This window comes from Stegostoma tigrinum, chromosome 2 (genome assembly GCF_030684315.1).
Source record: "Stegostoma tigrinum isolate sSteTig4 chromosome 2, sSteTig4.hap1, whole genome shotgun sequence".
NCBI classification, from domain to species: Eukaryota; Metazoa; Chordata; class Chondrichthyes; order Orectolobiformes; family Stegostomatidae; genus Stegostoma; species Stegostoma tigrinum.
Window position 1 is genome coordinate 5,433,503 of NC_081355.1, and position 18,258 is coordinate 5,451,760.

An 18,258-nucleotide genomic window follows, 5' to 3' on the forward strand; every position below is an offset into this window, starting at 1 on the left:
ATGTCCATGGTAAAGAGGATGCAGCTGAAGCCAGCTAACGGGAAATTCAGAAACTGGTGTAAAGCATCAGAGGAATCGCAGATGTATGTGGGCAGGGACTGGAGCAGGGGAGAGAAGACTGAGACAAGGCAGGAAGAGATGAATTCTGTGGGGCAGGAGCAGGCTGAAACAATGAGTCTGCCTGAACAGTCCTGTTTGTGGATGTTTGGAAGGAGGTAGAAGTGAGCTGTGTGGGCTGGGGTACTATCAGCTCGGAGGGAGTCTGGAGGAGATCGCTGGATGAAATGAGGTCAGTTACCAAAGCTAATACAATGGCCTGATGACCCATGGTGGGGTCATGGTCCAAGGGAGGATAGGAGGAGGCATCTGAGAACTGGCATTCAGCCTCTGCAATGTAGAGGCCAGTACGCCAGACTACAACAGCACCATTCTCCAGCATCTGCAGTTCCCATTATCTCTGATACAACAGCACCACCCTTATCGGCAGGCTTAATAACAAAGTCAGGGTTGGATCTACATGCATGGAGTGGAATCTGTTTGGGGGTAGATAGGTTAGATTGGGTGAGTTGGAGGCAGAGAAATTGATGCAATCAATATCACGACAACAGTTCTCAATGAACAGATTGCGTGCAGTTAAAAGGCCAGAGGGAGGGGTCCAGGTGGAGGGGGAGCTTAGGAACTGGACAAAGGGGTCTGGGGGACAAGGAAAGGACTCTTGTCCAAAAATATGGGCACGGAGACAATGAAGAAAAATTTGATGTCATGTTGTACCTGAAATTCGATAAGGTGGGGACACAGAGGAATAAAGCTGAGGCCTTTGCTGAGCACAGAACAGTCAGGATCAGAGAGCAGAAGGTTAAGTGAGATGGCGAATACCTGACAGGAGGTGGAGTTGGGGAAGGGAATGGAGTCAGGGAAAGGGAGAGGAGGAAGGTTCCAGAGGGCCGTGGGTATCCCTTAGCTATTGCATCCTATGCGCCTTGATGCCAGAAAGGAATGGTTTCTTGTCAGCATGCAGATGAACCAGTGGATGAAGTGGAACTGTGGAGTGGTACAGCCCTGAGTCAGCGGGATGTGATGCTGTTGGAGACAGAGTTCACCTGTGTGCATAAGACGCTGCATGGCCCTGATTGTGGAAAATATCAGTTTACATGAGCAGATAGTGTATGGGGAGAGGATAAGGAGTAACTGATAACAAAGTGTGGAGCTGGATGGACGCAGCAGGCCCGGCAGAATCAGAGAAGTAGGCAAGATGACATTTCAGGTCTGGACCCTTCTTCAGAAATGATAGGAGGGGATAGAGCCCAAAGAGAGACAAGAACAGTTGGACAGACAAAGGAGTAGATAATGAGCTGGCTAGGAGGGTGAATAGTTATTAATGGGGACTATTAGTGGCTAACAATGGGTTGGTTACAATTGCAGACTAATCAATAACAACGCCTGGTGTATAGGGGCTGGGGTGAGGACATGGTCCCCCAAGCTCAAGTCGAACTCAATATTGAGTCCAGGAAGTTGCAGGGACCCCAGCCGGAAAATGAGGGCTCTCCTGGGTTTTCTGATGTTCAACAAATCCATTCAATAACAAGTCAATTAATAAAAACGGACTAACACAGGACCTGATTTCCATTTTATCATCACTAAAGTTGCATAAATGCCTCTTTGAAGCCGTCAGCCCTTCAGAGATCTTGTAGATATCACACATAGCTTTCCAAAGGGGGTTCTTTGTTCATATGCATTGAGGACAAGGGTGACATGCAATTGGAATGAATAGTTGGGAAGCACATGGAATGAGGCATGCAAGATCTTGTTCTAATTTGTCTAAGCTGCCTCAGAAGCCCATGTTTCCCCTTTGGGGAAGCTGCTGGCTGAAAACTGGAAGATCACTTCCATTGGGAGAACAGTGTTGCCTGCACTGAACAAATTTTATTTCTGTCTATGCACTGCGGACGTTTTTTATAACAGTACCGTTCCTGCCCAGGAAACTTGAACTGTCCAGTTGTAGTTTCCAGCTATTGGTCTTCTGATGCCTGAGGGATGTGAGCTACTCAGACACCTGTGACTTCTGAATGAGCACATGCATCCCATGGTAACAAAAGGCAAAGGTGTTCTGTCTCTTTGAGGAACTTTGTCAAGATGAGCTGAAGCTTTGAGGTAGCCATTGTGAGTTGACTGAATGACGGGCATTTAATGAAACATTCCCAAATGCTCCCTTTGCTCAACTGTGTTTTGATGACATCCATGTAATGACTGGAGCATGAAAGGTAAGAGAGTCTAACACTGATGCAGCATCCTATCTGCCCCAGAAGTGTACAACTATTGCTCCTAACCTGCCCCCAGCACAGGAGGGAAATAGTGAAAGTGCACAAAGAATAGAAATCTAGACTTCCAAGGGCAAATAAAAGATAATGATTGTGAAGTGAAATGCAGCATCTAGTGAGCATTGCTTTGGTATTTTATCAACTCTTATGATCTTTGGCAGGGCTTGCTCCAGGACTGCAATGAAATGTGTGCACAGTATCTGTTTCAGAATGACAAGCTGTATGATGTATCGTATGATACAGGAGATAAAACAATTCTGTGTGGCCGTCATGTTGATGTCTTCAAATTCTGGCTGATGTGGAAAGCAAAGGTAAAAAAGTTTGAAAGAAACTGAAGAAGATTAATTCTAAATTTATAGTGTGGGTTACTAATAGGTGAGCCCTTACTGTTCTCATATACAATTCTCCTAGAGATAGATAGAACCTACCACACAGAAATAGGCTATTCAGCCAATCTGATCCATGCTGGTATTAATTCTACACACCAAGTTCTTCCCATTGGAATGACCTCTTTCCGTTCCAGAGGAATATCCTACCGCATCCATTCCCTTTCCCTCATCATTTAACAACCCATCCCCAATACATCTATCCTTTCTGTCCAAGTAGCAAGAAGAGTTTTGACCAGAAACATCAACTTTCCTGCTCCTGTGGCGCTGCTTGGCCAGCTGTGTTCATCCAGCTTCACACCGTGTTATCTCAAGTCATACATTCTCCCCATTTGCAATGCAAAGAGATTCCCCTAAAATACTTTATTGGATCTGTTGGTGACTACAGAATGTTTACTTCCCCTCAGCCCAGCAGAAACAATTTCCCCATACTGATGCAGCTGAACTTTCCCATAAGGATATCACCCTTTGTCAGATCTCCCACCCTCCCTGCAAGAGGAGAAAAGATCCAGTCTTTTCAGCCCTTTCGCGTTGATGATTGCCCACCCAGTTTTGGAAACTATCCCTGTGATTCACTCCCTCTTCTGTTTACAGTCCCCGCAATACCCTTTCTCTCATGTGGAAACCAAGCCTGCACCCACGTTGTGTGATCCAAGCATCAGACAAAGTATGTTCAGCAACACTCCCCTGCTTCTGTATTCTATTCCTCTAGAAATCAATTCTGGTAGTTTTGTTTTTGCACAGTTTATGGTCTTAACAAATTACACTGTTATATTTTGCAATGTATGCATTGGTATCACAGGATCACAGAATTGTTACAGTGTAGAAGAGGCCATTTGGCTCATCATAGATAATGGGAACTGCAGATGCTGGAGAATTCCAAGATAATAAAATGTGAGGCTGGATGAACACAGCAGGCCAAGCAGCATCTCAGGAGCACAAAAGCTGACGTTTCGGGCCTAGACCTTTCATCAGAGAGGGGGATGGGGAGAGGGAACTGGAATAAATAGGGAGAGAGGGGGAGGCGGACCGAAGGTGGAGAGTAAAGAAGATAGGTGGAGAGAGTATAGGTGGGGAGGTAGGGAGGGGATAGGTCAGTCCAGGGAAGACGGACAGGTCAAGGAGGTGGGATGAGGTTAGTAGGTAGATGGGGGTGCAGCTTGGGGTGGGAGGAAGGGGTGGGTGAGAGGAAGAACCGGTTAGGGAGGCAGAGACAGGTTGGACTGGTTTTGGGATGCAGTGGGTGGGGGGGAAGAGCTGGGCTGGTTGTGTGGTGCAGTGGGGGGAGGGGACGAACTGGGCTGGTTTAGGGATGCAGTTGGGGAAGGGGAGACTTTGAAACTGGTGAAGTCCACATTGATACCATTAGGCTGCAGTGTTCCCAGGCGGAATATGAGTTGCTGTTCCTGCAACGTTCGGGTGGCATCATTGTGGCACTGCAGGAGGCCCATGATGGACATGTCATCTAAAGAATGGGAGGGGGAGTGGAAATGGTTGGCAACTGGGAGGTGCAGTTGTTTGTTGCGAACTGAGTGGAGGTGTTCTGCAAAGCGGTCTCCAAGCCTCCGCTTGGTTTCCCCAATGTAGAGGAAGCCACACCAGGTACAGTGGATGCAGTATACCACATTGGCAGATGTGCAGGTGAACCTCTGCTTAATGTGGAATGTCATCTTGGGGCCTGGGATGGGGCTGAGGGAGGAGGTGTGGGGGCAAGTGTAGCATTTCCTGCGGTTGCAGGGGAAGGTGCCGGGTGTGGTGGGATTGGAGGGCAGTGTGGAGCGAACAAGGGAGTCACGGAGAGAGTGGTCTCTCCGGAAAGCAGACAAGGGTGGGGATGGAAAAGTGTCTTGGGTGGTGGGGTCGGATTGTAAATGGCGGAAGTGTCGGAGGATGATGCGTTGTATCCGGAGGTTGGTAGGGTGGTGTGTGAGAACGAGGGGGATCCTCTTTGGGCGGTTGTGGCGGGGGCAGGGTGTGAGGGATGTGTTGCGGGAAATACGGGAGACGCGGTCAAGGGCGTTCTCGATCACTGTGGGGGGAATGTTGCGGTCCTTGAAGAACTTGGAGAACATGAATATCCCCTTGAAGAACATCCCCTATTCCCAATTCCTCCGCCTCCGCCGCATCTGCTCCCACGATAAGACATTCCACTCCCGCACATCCCAGATGTCCAAGTTCTTCAAGGACCGCAACTTTCCCCCCACAGTGATCGAGAACGCCCTTGACCGCGTCTCCCGTATTTCCCGCAACACATCCCTAACACCCTGCCCCCGCCACAACCGCCCAAAGAGGATCCGCCTCGTTCTCACACACCACCCTACCAACCTCCGGATACAACGCATCATCCTCCGACACGTCCGCCATTTACAATCCGACCCCACCACCCAAGACATTTTTCCATCCCCACCCCTGTCTGCTTTCCGGAGAGACCACTCTCTCCGTGACTCCCTTGTTCGCTCCACACTGTCCTCCAACCCCACCACACCCGGCACCTTCCCCTGCAACCGCAGGAAATGCTACACTTGCCCCCACACCTCCTCCCTCTGCCCCATCCCAGGCCCCAAGATGACATTCCACATTAAGCAGAGGTTCACCTGCACATCTGCCAATGTGGTATACTGCATCCACTGTACCCAGTGTGGCTTCCTGTACATTGGGGAAACCAAGCGGAGGCTTGGGGACCGCTTTGCAGAACACCTCCGCTCAGTTCGCAACAAACCACTGCACCTCCCAGTTGCCAACCATTTCCACTCCCCCTCCCATTCTCTAGATGACATGTCCATCATGGGCCTCCTGCAGTGCCACACTGATGCCACCCGAGGGCGCAGGAACAGCAACTCATATTCCGCCTGGGAACCCTGCAGCCTAATGGTATCAATGTGGACTTCACCAGTTTCAAAATCTCCCCTTCCCCTACTGCATCCCTAAACCAGCCCAGTTCGTCCCCTCCCCCCACTGCACCACACAACCAGCCCAGCTCTTCCCCCCGCCACCCACTGCATCCCAAAACCAGCCCAACCTGTCTCTGCCTCCCTAACCGGTTCTTCCTCTCACCCATCCCTTCCTCCCACCCCAAGCCGCACCCCCATCTACCTACTAACCTCATCCCACCTCCTTGACCTGTCTGTCTTCCCTGGACTGACCTATCCCCTCCCTACCTCCCCACCTATACTCTCTCCACCTATCTTCTTTACTCTCCATCTTCGGTCCGCCTCCCCCTCTCTCCCTATTTATACCAGTTCCCTCTCCCCATCCCCCTCTCTGATGAAGGGTCTAGGCCCGAAACATCAGCTTTTGTGCTCCTGAGATGCTGCTTGGCCTGCTGTGTTCATCCAGCCTCACATTCATTTGGCTCATCATGCCTTGTTTTCCCAACTGTCTTTGCATTTTTAAGACCCCCGAACATGACCTTATTTGGTTGAAACATTATGGCCCAGAATTCGATGGCACTCGACAATTTGGGCATTGTTTCACTAAATGTGATGCCCCTTTATTCCATTCAAAGTTGTAGTACTTCCTCGCAATGACACTAATTGCTTAAAAATCCCTTGAGCTATCAGATGACAATCTATTGATTTGGAATTAAAAGTTAATACCTGTCAATTGTGACAAAATCTAACTAGTTGACTAATGTCTTTTAGAGAAGGAAATCCATCATCTTTACCTGGTCTGACCTATATTTGGCTCCACGTCAATAACTGCTGACCAAATAACTGCTGTAACACTGAAATCCCATTGTCAAATAAACAAGTAAAAATCATTTTAAGAGCTTGCTTGCTGGCCTAAGGGTATGATCCTTGCTTAGGGATATGTGGAGAAGTATTATGCTACAAGACAAGCCTTACCTTACCTTACCTTACAAACCTTCCCTCATCTTCAAAGTGGAGATGGTCCCGATACAGTCAAAGCATATTTCTGCACAAGGGAAAGGCTGGACTCACAAAGCCAGAGCTCTCTAGATGACAAAAAAAATAGAAATCAGGACAAATAAGGAAATGCGTGTTTATGACTGGGTAAAATGCCATTGAGAGCCAAGCGGAATCGAGGAGGTTCAAAGGAGAGGTAGAAAAACCAAGAGGAAATAAGAGGAAAGACTGGCAGCCAACATAAAGGGGAACCTCAAAATCTTCTTTTGGGACATAAATGGTAAAAGAACAAATAGGGAACAAAAGGGAATTTACACTCGGAGGCAGGGGCATGGCTGTGCTGTTAAATGAATACATTGCAGTTGCCTTTTACAAGGAAGGAGAAGACTTAATCGCTACAAGGATTCAAAATTGATAAGGAAAATGTATTTGATGAACTGTTGACACTTGAAGTTGCCAAAATTCCAGGACCAAGATATTGAATGAAGTGAGAGTGAAAATTGCAGGAACATTGGCCATAATCTTTTTGTCTGAACTAGACTCAGGGAAGGTGCCAGAGGAGTGGAGATTTGAAAACATTATAGCCTGGTTCAGAAATGGTTTTGCAGCTCAGATCAACAATTACAAATATGTCAGTTTAACTTCATTGTGAGGGCAACTTTGAGATACAATTATTTGTGATGGAATTAATAGTCATGTTGAAAATGGAGTGTTGGTTATGAAGAACCAGCATGGATTTCTAAAGGGGAAATTATGTTTATCTACCCTGATGGCATTTTTTGAGATGTAACAGAGACAGTTGATGAGAGCATACTGTTGATGTAGTATACAAGGACTTCCAGAAAACATTCAATACAGTCCCATACAACAGGTCTCTGAGAACGGTTATAAGTCATGGAATGGAAACGCAACAGGATACAAAACTGGCTGAGATATAGGAAACAGGGATGCATTTTACCTGATACTTATCTCTTAAAGTGCTGGTGTGAGAGGGTTTGCTGTGTCTCCCATATTTACAATGACTACATTTCAAAAGTATTTCACTGACAGGGAAGGACTTTGGGAAATCCTATAGGTGTAGATGGTGCTATTTAAATGCAAGTTCTTTTTCTCCAATGAGCAGTCTTTGTGCTTCTCTTTGTGATTGAACTTATTACAATTGCATTTCTTATCACAGCACAGTGTGGTGTGCATTGATTTACGCTGTTACACTTCACAGGGCACATCAGGTTTTGAGAAGCAAATCAATAAATGTTTCGAACTTGCAGAGTACCTGCACAGCAAACTCAGAGGAAGAAATGACTTTAAGCTGGTATTTGATGATAAAGTAAGTTTCCAACCAGAGCGCTTTTATATAGTAAGTATTGTTTAAGAGCATTGAAATATTATACAAATGTTGTTATAACATGGTTCTGGCAAAGATCTGGCTTTGTCTTCAACATAAACTTTTCCCACTAATCCATGTGCAAATTTCTGTCCTTTCACACAGACCAGCCTCCATTTAGTTGAATCTGGTCCTTGCACTCTTTTGAAAAGAAACTAACTTTAAAATCAGATCAATTAATTCACAAAGGAACTGGTTCTTAGAGTGGCATTACAGTGAAAAAAAAATTTGAAGAAAATTTAAAGACCCTTTAAAGGGGAGATCATGCACTGAGCCACGTAATGCCCATGAATCTCAGAAAGCCTCAAGTAAGGCCGAAGTGGATATCGTACACTCTCTCACCAGGGACAATCGTGCTTTGACTCAGCCACAGTAGATGTACAAGCAGGCAAGTCTAACAGTCCTCTTTATAGCCTGCTGTCTGGATTGTTCAGGTATTAGCCTGGGCAGGCACTGGAACACAGGGGAGGTGATAGCCTAATGATATTACTACTGGACTGTTAATCCCGAGATCCCGAAGACATTCTGGGGACCTGGGTTCAAATCCCACCACAGCAGATGATGGATTTGAATTCAATAAATATCTGGAATTAACAGCCTAACTATGACCATGAATCCATTGCCCATTGTCAGGTGAAAACCCATCTGGTTCACTAATGTCCTTTAGGGAAGGAAACTGCCACCCTGGCCTGCATGTGACTCCAGACCCACAGCAATGTGATTGGCTCTTAACTGTCCTCTGAGCAATTAGGGATGAGCAATAAATTCTACCCTAACCAGCAATCCCCTCAACCCATAAAGGGATAAATAAAACCTAGAAGTGGTTCTTCAGCTTGCCCATACCTTTCCACACTACAGATATTTGTGTATTTTTGTCCTCAATTGATGTCAACTCCTCTTCGTCACAACAGCAGCATGCACACATGCACATTCTTTTAGCGTTTACACAGCAGTAAATTAGAGCAATACCCTGCCCTCCTTGACACCTTGGATTACAATTAAAATAACACACAAGGCATTAAATTCCTGTTTTTGCCATTTTGCAAAGAGCAACTCATTAGATATTGCAAAGAAGAATGTTATGCTCACTATGCAACATGACCAATATTCTACATTGTTAACAGAAAATTGGATATACAGTGAGACTGCAAAAGTGAAAAATTAACCCCTCATTAAATTCTGAAGCTGCTTGTCACCTTAAATGAACAACTTTGTGAATACCCAGGATAAACTCAGTCCTCTGGGATCATGTTTCAGAATGATTCTTTATCTATTAACATGGCTGTAGGGATTGTACCCTTGTCATTTTCCCTTTTCTGATTTACTAATGAAATCCTCGCATCTTTGAAGCTGTATCTTAGAAGAATGCAGACTCGAAATCAGTCCACGAGTGCACAGATGAGTCACTGTGTTGCCTTAAATGTTAGTTTTCAATCATGATACATGTTACTTGATCGCAATTTGTCTCCTGCACCTTATTGATTGTGTGAAAACGTAATTGAAAATAATTTGCTCTTCTTTTATCCAGTATCCTTCTATTCAGCTAAGAGGACAGGATGAAATCCTTTATTTAAGCATTGACCACTGCCACTGGGAAATGCAAGTGCCCAAACTGATCTCTTATCATTTTGATCACGTTTGTGGAATCAACTTTGGATTGCTCTCAGCTTTGCCCCGCAGCCACTCAGTTGAAGTTTGCGCACACACACACCATGATTTCCCATCACTCAGTGGTACTCTGTATTCCATTTATCACTAAAAGAGGTGGCCAGAATCACAACATGAGGTCTCTCTAGCATGGATTCAGCTAAAGGCTTCTCCTTTATTGCTGCAGTGCATTGGAAACAGATACCATGCTTTAGCCACATGTCTGGTTGGAATTGGCTGCAGGACTGAGGGCACTGAGCTACAAAGTCAGTTTGGAGAAGTTGGGATTGTTTCCCTTTGAGAAACGGAAGCTGAGGAGGGATCTGATGGAGGTGCACAAGATTATGGGTTGACATAAGTTGGTCAAAGGAAAGCTGCTCCCATTAATTACGGCACAAGGGCTGGGAGAATGTTGATAGAAGCATATTAGGCAAGACATATAATTGGTTGGGAGGGAACTGTTCTTTACATAGTGAGTGAACCTACTACCTATGAGCAGGACAGGAACAATCAAAGATTTCAAATGGAAATTAGACAGGTATTTCAGACCTTTCGAGATATGGGGGAGGAATGGGGCTGACCTGTTGCTCCAAAGAGACTCACCATGGACTTGATGAAGTTGGGTATGAAGCAAGCTGAATTGGCAATTGTCTGCTTTGTGAAGGTCCGATTTCGCCATCCTCAGCATTAACATTGTCTACTTAGTCGCATTGTTTTGTGATTTGGATTGATACGTTATTGGTGGTGAGCTTATCAAAGAATTACTCAAAGGGTGGCTCAGTAGTGCCAGGGACCTGGGTTCAATTCCACCCTCAAATGAATGTCTGTTTGCACATTGTCCCCAAGTCTGTGTGGGTTTCCTCCGGGTGCTCCAGTTTCCAGTCCAAAGATGTGCAGGTTAGGTGGACTGGCCATGCTAGGTTGTGCATAGTGTTCAGGCTAGTGGGTTATCTATGGGAAATGTGGGGTTTTGCGGTTAGGGCGCATCTGGTTAGGATGGTCTTTGGAGGATTGGTGCAGCCTCATTGGGTCAAATGGCTTGCTTCCACACGGTAGGGATTCTATGATTCCACTCTGCAGAATAGCAAACGATAATACTGACGTATCAATCAGCACTTTCTCTCAACCATTTCTGAATAACAACGTGCATGTTGTCTGTTACATTTTCATCTTCCCACACAGCCCGAGCACACCAATGTGTGCTTCTGGTACATTCCACCGAGTCTCCGAGAATTGCCTGAAAGCGCAAAGAAGGATAACCAGCTTCATCAGGTAAGTTTCCACGTGATGTTATTTATTCCACTTGACAACAAGCAAGAGTAAGCTCGATACTCTCACCACTGTCAAACACTATGGCCAAAGACTATTTTAACCATCCAGAGGGGGCACAATGTAAACACTATACCAGGGACCCAGGTTCGATTCCGGCCTCGGAAGGCTGTCTGTGTAGAGTTTGCACATTCCCCCCATAATTGCGTGGGATTCCTCCCACAGTGCAAAGACATGCAGATTAGGCGAATTGGTCATGGGAATTACAGGGATAGGATAACAGGTAAATCTGGTTGCGATGCTGTTTGGAGTATCAGTGTGGGCTCAAATTCCACACTGTAGGGGCTCTAAGTAAAATGTAGGAAAATTTGAAGTTGTGCAATTTGGCAGGAAGAATAGAGGATCTGAATACTAATTACATGGAGAAAGCTACAGCACAGAATGATTTGAGAATCACAAGTCACAATATGCTAGCATTTGTGTTCAGTGGGCGATGGGGAAACCACATGGAATGAAGTGTAAGAATAGGTTATTTTGCTAAATTGTGCAAAGCAGCAGTCAAGCCAAATATAGAATTCAGCAAGCTGTCTCAGTCTCTTACTCTAAGGAAAAAATATATTGACATTGGACCTAGCTCAGAGAGGTTTCACTAGATTGATAAAATTATTTAGAGGTATTGCCTTATGAGGTTGAATAGGGTTAGGCTGGTACTCATTGGAGTTTAGAAAACTGAAAGGCGACCTCAATGAAACATATAAGATTCTTACGGACTTGAACAGGGTAGATGCAGAGTGGATGTTTCCTGTTGTGGGGCAGTCCAGAGGGTGTAATTTCAGAAGAAGGGGTCACCCATTTAATACAGAGATGAAGAGGAATTTCTTCACTCGGGGTAGTGAATCTATGAAATCTCATACCTCAGGGGTTTGTCAAGGCTCTGTTTTAAGCATATTCAAGGGTGAGATAGATGTATATTTAATCACTAGGGAGAGCCAAGAATTATGCGGAAAAGGCAGGAAAATAGGATAATTAGAATAGCCAAAATCTCATAGAAAGGTACAGCAGTCCTAATGGGCTGAATGGCCTCCTGCTGCTCATTGTCCTTAGCCAGTCTTCATACATCAGACACCACCAGGGCCACAGAAATGTGGGGAAATGGTGACATGGTGGTAACAATTTGAATTCCACCAAGGAAGATGGTTAAATTTGACTTCAAAGTAAACAATTTGGAATTATAACTTAGCCTAGCAATGACCATGTTTTGTATGTCATGAAGATTCATTTGGTTTGCTCAAACAAAAGCAAAGCACCACAGAGGCAGGAAAGCTGAAATAAGAGCAGAAATTGCTGGAGAAACTCAGCAGGTCAGGTAGTATCGGTAGAGAAAGACATAGAGTTAACATTCTTAACCTGATGCGATACTTCTTCAGAAGATGATGCCTGCTTTTTGCACAGCTCACCGAGGATCAGTACACCTCCAATATTGACATAGACATTGTCAAACATTGCTTTTCAATTTGTATATAGACAGCAGTAGATTATCTCGTTTGGCTGGACAGCAGGTTTGCAATGCAGAGTGATGCCAACAGCAGGTGTTCAATTCCAATACTGGCTGAGGTTACCATGAAGGTCCTGCCTTCTCAATCTCAACCTTCACCTGAGGTGTGATGACCCTCAGGTTAAACACACCACAGCTCATCCATCCCTGAGGTGAGAGTGGGACGATGCCTACTGGTACCTGGATAGCAGTGCGATCACTGTTACATCTACAGAAAACCCTGGCCCATATTTTCATTCATTGTACACAGCTATCCTGTTGGCCAATTGCACCTGTTCTCCTTTTCTTCAACACTCATTCCATCTGATCTAGCCTCAAAAAACAAGAAACTTCCGACAAAACAGCCCAATTGCTTTGAGATCGTCTAAGATCTCGAAGAGGGTAGCTTTTATATCTAAAATTGATATTCCAATAGAATATTTGGTCATTTCAAATAATGCAAATGGTGAGTTTTCCACGTGCATCTCGTTGACAATATCAGCAGACACTCCCATATTTTATTTACTTATGATCTGGGAGTAGGCAAATGAAATCAGAGAGTATTATGCCAATTAACCCATGCCATAGCTAAAACTGTGTCAGCAACTCCAGCAGATTCTCCCAGAACTGACAAGGAAACAGGAAATGCTGAAAAGGTCCATCTGAGTCAGAGTCCATTTGCACAGGGATTTAGAGTTAACGTGACAGGTCATTGAGCTTTCATTAGAGGGCACTGAATCACAACTCCCGGCAGAAAACCCCAAGAATCTCCTTTTGAATATGGCTTCTTTTTTCCCATTGGAAATTGTGAACTAGTGTCTTTGTTGATATTCAGGTGGCGCCAAAGATTAAAGCTCGGATGATGGAGGAAGGGTCATTGATGGTTGGATACCAGCCGCAAGGAGACAAGGTGAATTTCTTTCGCGTGGTTTTTTCCAATCCAGCTACAAACAAATCTGATGTCGACTTCCTGATTGAAGAAATCACGAGACTTGGGAAGGATTTATAACAAGCAAACGTGTGAATTTGGAGCAGAATATGGCTATTCAGCCCCTCAAGTCTGTTCACCATTCAATAACATCATGGCTAATCTTTTTTTGTATCAAATTCTACACTCCTGTCTATCCCCATTAATCCTTCATTTCCTTGCCCGTCAAAAACCTATCCCTCACCTTAAAAGTCCTCAATATCCTCCCACCCCATGCCCCCCGTCCCCACCTCTACCACATTCTGAGGCAGAGATTTCCAAAATCACGCAATCCTCCAAGAGCAAAAAAATATACACTCATCTCTGCCTTCTAAACTCTACATATCCTTTGATAAAATGATGGTGAAACTTTGCTTTAGCTTATTTGTGCTGAGAACCATTTCACTTTGGAGCAAATTCATGTTCCCAGTGCCATCAAATCAAACTAAGCAATTAGCATATTGACTGTCTGTGGCATTTCTTTAAAGATCTAAGCAAGTTGATACCATCATCAACTGAGGAGTTTGCTGGGCTGTTTCACAGGGCAACCTAAGAGTTAACCACGTTGCTGTGGGTCCGGTGTCACTTATAGCTGAGACCGGGTACTGGCCGTGGATTTCCTTCCCAAAACGTTAGTAAATCAGATCAGGTTTCACAACTGCAATATTTAACGTTTGCTATTGCTTGCTTGTTTAACTAAAGTTGAAAAAGATGAAAGAATTTGAATTCATAACACAACATCATGCTGTTGGAGATAATAAAATGTGAGGCTGGATGAACACATCACGCTGTTGGATTTCTCTAGTCTGATACCATAATCGCTGTGCTACTTGGATGGGTTTTTTCCCATGCTGTTTTGGGAAAACCACAGGGTCTTCTTTCTTTCACGTACTAACAACAAATAAAAAATCAAATCGAGTGTCAACCTCTGATTCAGAGAGACATGCCAAAGCTTTTCTACTCCCAGAGCACTTTAATCCTCCATCTATATTGAAAATCGGAGCATTCACCGTGGTTGATTCAGAGGTGCTCCTGAATGTTTGTGAGGATAGTTCAATTGTTCCAGTTGTAATATGAGGTGCTTGGTAAGGAATCTAGTTGACGTGCCACATTTTACCCAAACATTGGTGCATCATTGAGGCAGGGGCAATGACATACGCATTGTTGAACTGCAATGCTTTGGGTTCAATTCCCACTCCAGTGCTTGGATGCAAAAATCAAGGCTGATACTGCAGTATGACAGCTGCTATCTTTCAAATAAATCAAATCGAGAGCCTATTGCTTGTGAAACAAAGAGCAGGGGAGTTGTCCCCATTGTTCTCACCTCAGTATTTATCCCTCAATCAATATCAGGACAAACAAAACAGGTTCAGATTATCTGAGATAATGGGAACTGCAGATGCTGGAGAATCCAAGATAATAAAATGTGAGGCTGGATGAACACAGCAGGCCCAGCAGCATCTCAGGAGCACAAAAGCTGACGTTTCGGGCCTAGACCCTTTCTGATGAAGGGTCTAGGCCCGAAACGTCAGCTTTTGTGCTCCTGGGATGCTGCTTGGCCTGCTGTGTTCATCCAGCCTCACATTTTATTATCTTAGGTTCAGATTATCTGATCATTAACACACTGGGAAGGTTTGGGAGATGCGAATTAGTTGGAGTGTTTCCTATAAAATGAAGGTGATTGCTCTGTGAAACTTTCAGACTTTGCTGGATATCAGAGCAGGCCAGGCAGCTGTGATCTCCAGCATTTGTTGTTTTCCATACAGATTCCAGCATCTGCAGTAATTTGCTCCTACACTTTCAGTCTTTGATACTCATGAAAAGTGGTGTGTAAATCTCAGTGTCTCCTCAGACATTTTTATTCCAGAATTTGTCAGTAAGGCTGAAAGTTTCCTGCTCTGATTAACAAAGTTTATCGTGAACTCCCTACCGAGTAAGGAATTAAATTAATAAATGTATTTTCCTCTGCGCTTGTAATGAATAAGTAAAAGCTGTGGTATGTTTCTCTGCTAATATATACCAACTCTTCTCAGTTTGTAAGCAATATCTATTTTTGAGTTTTAAACCAGCACCACTCTCACCGATTTGACAAGCCAGCATCAGGAACAGTACAAAATATCAGTGAGTCCTAATTGAACCTAACTTTTACACTTGTAGCACACCTTCTTTGACATTCATCACTGGGACAAATAGCGAAAGAATTTGACATAAAAATTACAAAATGCTGGGTCTGCGAAGTTACACCACAGTAAACATGGAATGGAAAAAGATCAGGCTGCGTGCTTCATTAACTCAATAACTTCAATAATCAAACATTAGTGTCACTGATTAATGAGGCATGACCATGTGAAAACAAAAGCGCAACAGTTTATCAAATCTATTGTCTTGCTTTCTTTAAATCTGTAATAAAGACATTATTTTATCATTTACAGATATTGTTCATTGTATTGTGCATTAATATTCACATTCATGGCAAGGGCTAAATGGCTATGGATTCATAACAGAATTTCGGGTTAACATTTACTTACAGGAAGGACACTTGTAACAATGTAAGTTCAGTGAGAATCCCAGAGAAATGATGTAAATGATCACAGATTTTGTTGGTCTAGGCTTTCCATTAGGGTTGCGATGCATCCCTTGTGATCTCTCTCTCTCTCTCTCTCTCTCTACCCCCCTCCCTTTTTCCTGCCTCACACCATTCAATCTAGCTAACTGCCTAAACTGGATCGGTGGAGAAAGCATTCCTGCTGTTAAATTATGGGGGCCTCCCCACAGCTCACATTTTCGGACTTCTTGGTCTGCTATGCCCACCCCATACTCCTGAAGTGTCTCCCCCGGCACCTATTGCAGCTAATTTTGTCATTGTTCAGCCTCCTCTATGAGCATGTTGCTTTTTTAAAAATTTTTTCATGGGTGTTACTATCTGGGCCAGAATTTAATGTCCTCCTTAGTTGTCCCAGAGAACTTCATGGTCAGCTGCCTTCTTGAACTACTGCAGTGCTTTCAGCATAGGGTCACCCACAATGCCATTAGGGAGGGAATTCCAGGATTCTTGACCCAGTGACACTGAAGGGAATGTGATGTATTTCCAGGTCAGGATGGTGAATGATTTGGAGGGGAGTTTGCAGCTGGTTGTGTACCCATGTATCTGCTGCCCTTGTCCTTCTAGATAGTTCTGATACAGGTTTGGAAGGTGGTGTCGAGAACTTTTTCATAGGCCAGGACTTTTTTCACTAGAGTGTAGGACGTTGAGAGGTGATGTTATAGAGTTTTATAAAATCATGAGGGGCATAGATAAAGTAAATGGCAGGGATTTTTTTTTCCAGGGGGTGGGGTGGATTTCAAGACCAGGGAGCATATTTTTAAGGTGAGAGGAGAAAGATTTAAAAAAGATATGAGGAACTTTTTTTTCACAAAGATGGTAGTTCATGTGTGGAATGAACTTCCAGAGGAGGTTTTCTTTAGAAGACATTTAGATGAGTACATGAATAAGAAATGTTTGGAAGGATATTGGCCAAACACAGGCTGGGAGGTCTAGTTTAGTTTGGGATTATTGTTGGCATGGACTGGTTGGACTGAAGGGTCTGTCTCCGTGCTGTATGACTCAATGACTACGACTTTTGATGGATTTCTGCAGAACACCTTGTAGATAAACATACTCTGCCACTGAACATCGGTGGTGGAGGGAATGGATATCTATTGATCTGCGAATCAAATGGCTGCTTTGTCCTGGATGGTGTTGAGCTTCTTGAGTGTTGTTGGGGCTGCACCCATCCAGGCAAGTGGGGGGTATTCCATCTCACTCCTGACTTGTGCCTTGTAGATGGTGGACAGGCTTTAAAGAGTCGTGTACCAAATGTGGCACATTTTTGCTGCACACTACCTACTTCAGTTCAGCACAAAGGATGATTGATAAGCAATGGCAAATATATAAGAAAATAATTTATGGCACACAAAAAAGATATATCCCCGTGAAGAAGAAGAATTCTAGGAAGAAGACAAATGGTTAACCACGAAAGTTAGGAAGAGCATCAAGTTGAAAGAAGGTAAACACAATATAGAAAAGATTAGTGGTAAGCCAAAGGATTTTGAAAGATTTAAAAATTAACAAATGATGAAAACAAAATGGTAATGTGGGTAAAAGGTGGGGGGGAAATTGAAGATAAACTAGCAAGTGAAGTCAAAAACAAAAGCCAGGGTTTTTTTTAAGAAAGGGAGAGAGAGGCCAAAATGAACTAGCCCCTGAGGGAATGAGGCTGGAGGAAATAATAATGGGAAACAAGAAAATGGTGGAAGAGTTGAATAGATATCTTGCAAGAATCTTCACAGTAGAAGACACCAATAGAATTTCAACATTACTAAATAATCCAGAGGCAAATATTTACAAAACATTAAACAAAATGTACTAATGAAACTAATGAGGCTAAAGTCATCTGGACCTGATTGTTTGTATCTGAGGATATTCAAATAAGTAGCTACTGAGAAAGAGTACGTCCTGTTAGCAATCTTGCAAAAAGCCTGAGATTCTGGGAACATCTCAGAAGATTGGAAACTGCAAATTGAGCAGTCTTTTTCAAAAAGGGATGGAGATAATAAGCCAGTTTACTACAGTCTGGCTTAAAACTTATAGTTGGGAAAATGTTTGAGTCTGTTGTATAAGGTATAATAGCAAAACATTCAGAAATACAAAACCTGATTAAGCAGACTCAGTATGGCCTGATGAAGGAGAAATCATGCAACTAATGTATTTGAGTTATTTGGGAAGGTAACAGGCAGGATCACTTAGGAGATCCAATAGATAGAACATATTTGGATTTCTAAGAGGCATTTGATAAGGTCACACATGCAAAAGTGTACTTATTAAAATAAGACTCCATTGTATTGAGG

At 43.8% G+C, this 18,258-nt stretch overlaps 1 protein-coding gene across 4 annotated transcripts in view; it reads left to right on the forward strand.

Moving 5' to 3' along the window:
• Window positions 1-14,771, forward strand: part of gad3 (glutamate decarboxylase 3) — a 61,140-nt gene extending 46,369 nt beyond the window's left edge. For all 4 annotated transcript variants that reach the window (XM_048558465.2, XM_048558474.2, XM_048558484.2 and 1 more), the window contains 4 exons: window positions 2,480-2,629; window positions 7,790-7,897; window positions 10,784-10,873; window positions 13,240-14,771. In XM_048558465.2, the coding sequence (XP_048414422.1) occupies window positions 2,480-2,629; window positions 7,790-7,897; window positions 10,784-10,873; window positions 13,240-13,413 (522 nt within the window). In that variant the 3' untranslated portion in view covers window positions 13,414-14,771. The remainder of the gene's footprint in view (window positions 1-2,479; window positions 2,630-7,789; window positions 7,898-10,783; window positions 10,874-13,239) is intronic.
• Window positions 14,772-18,258: the final 3,487 nt, after the last annotated feature.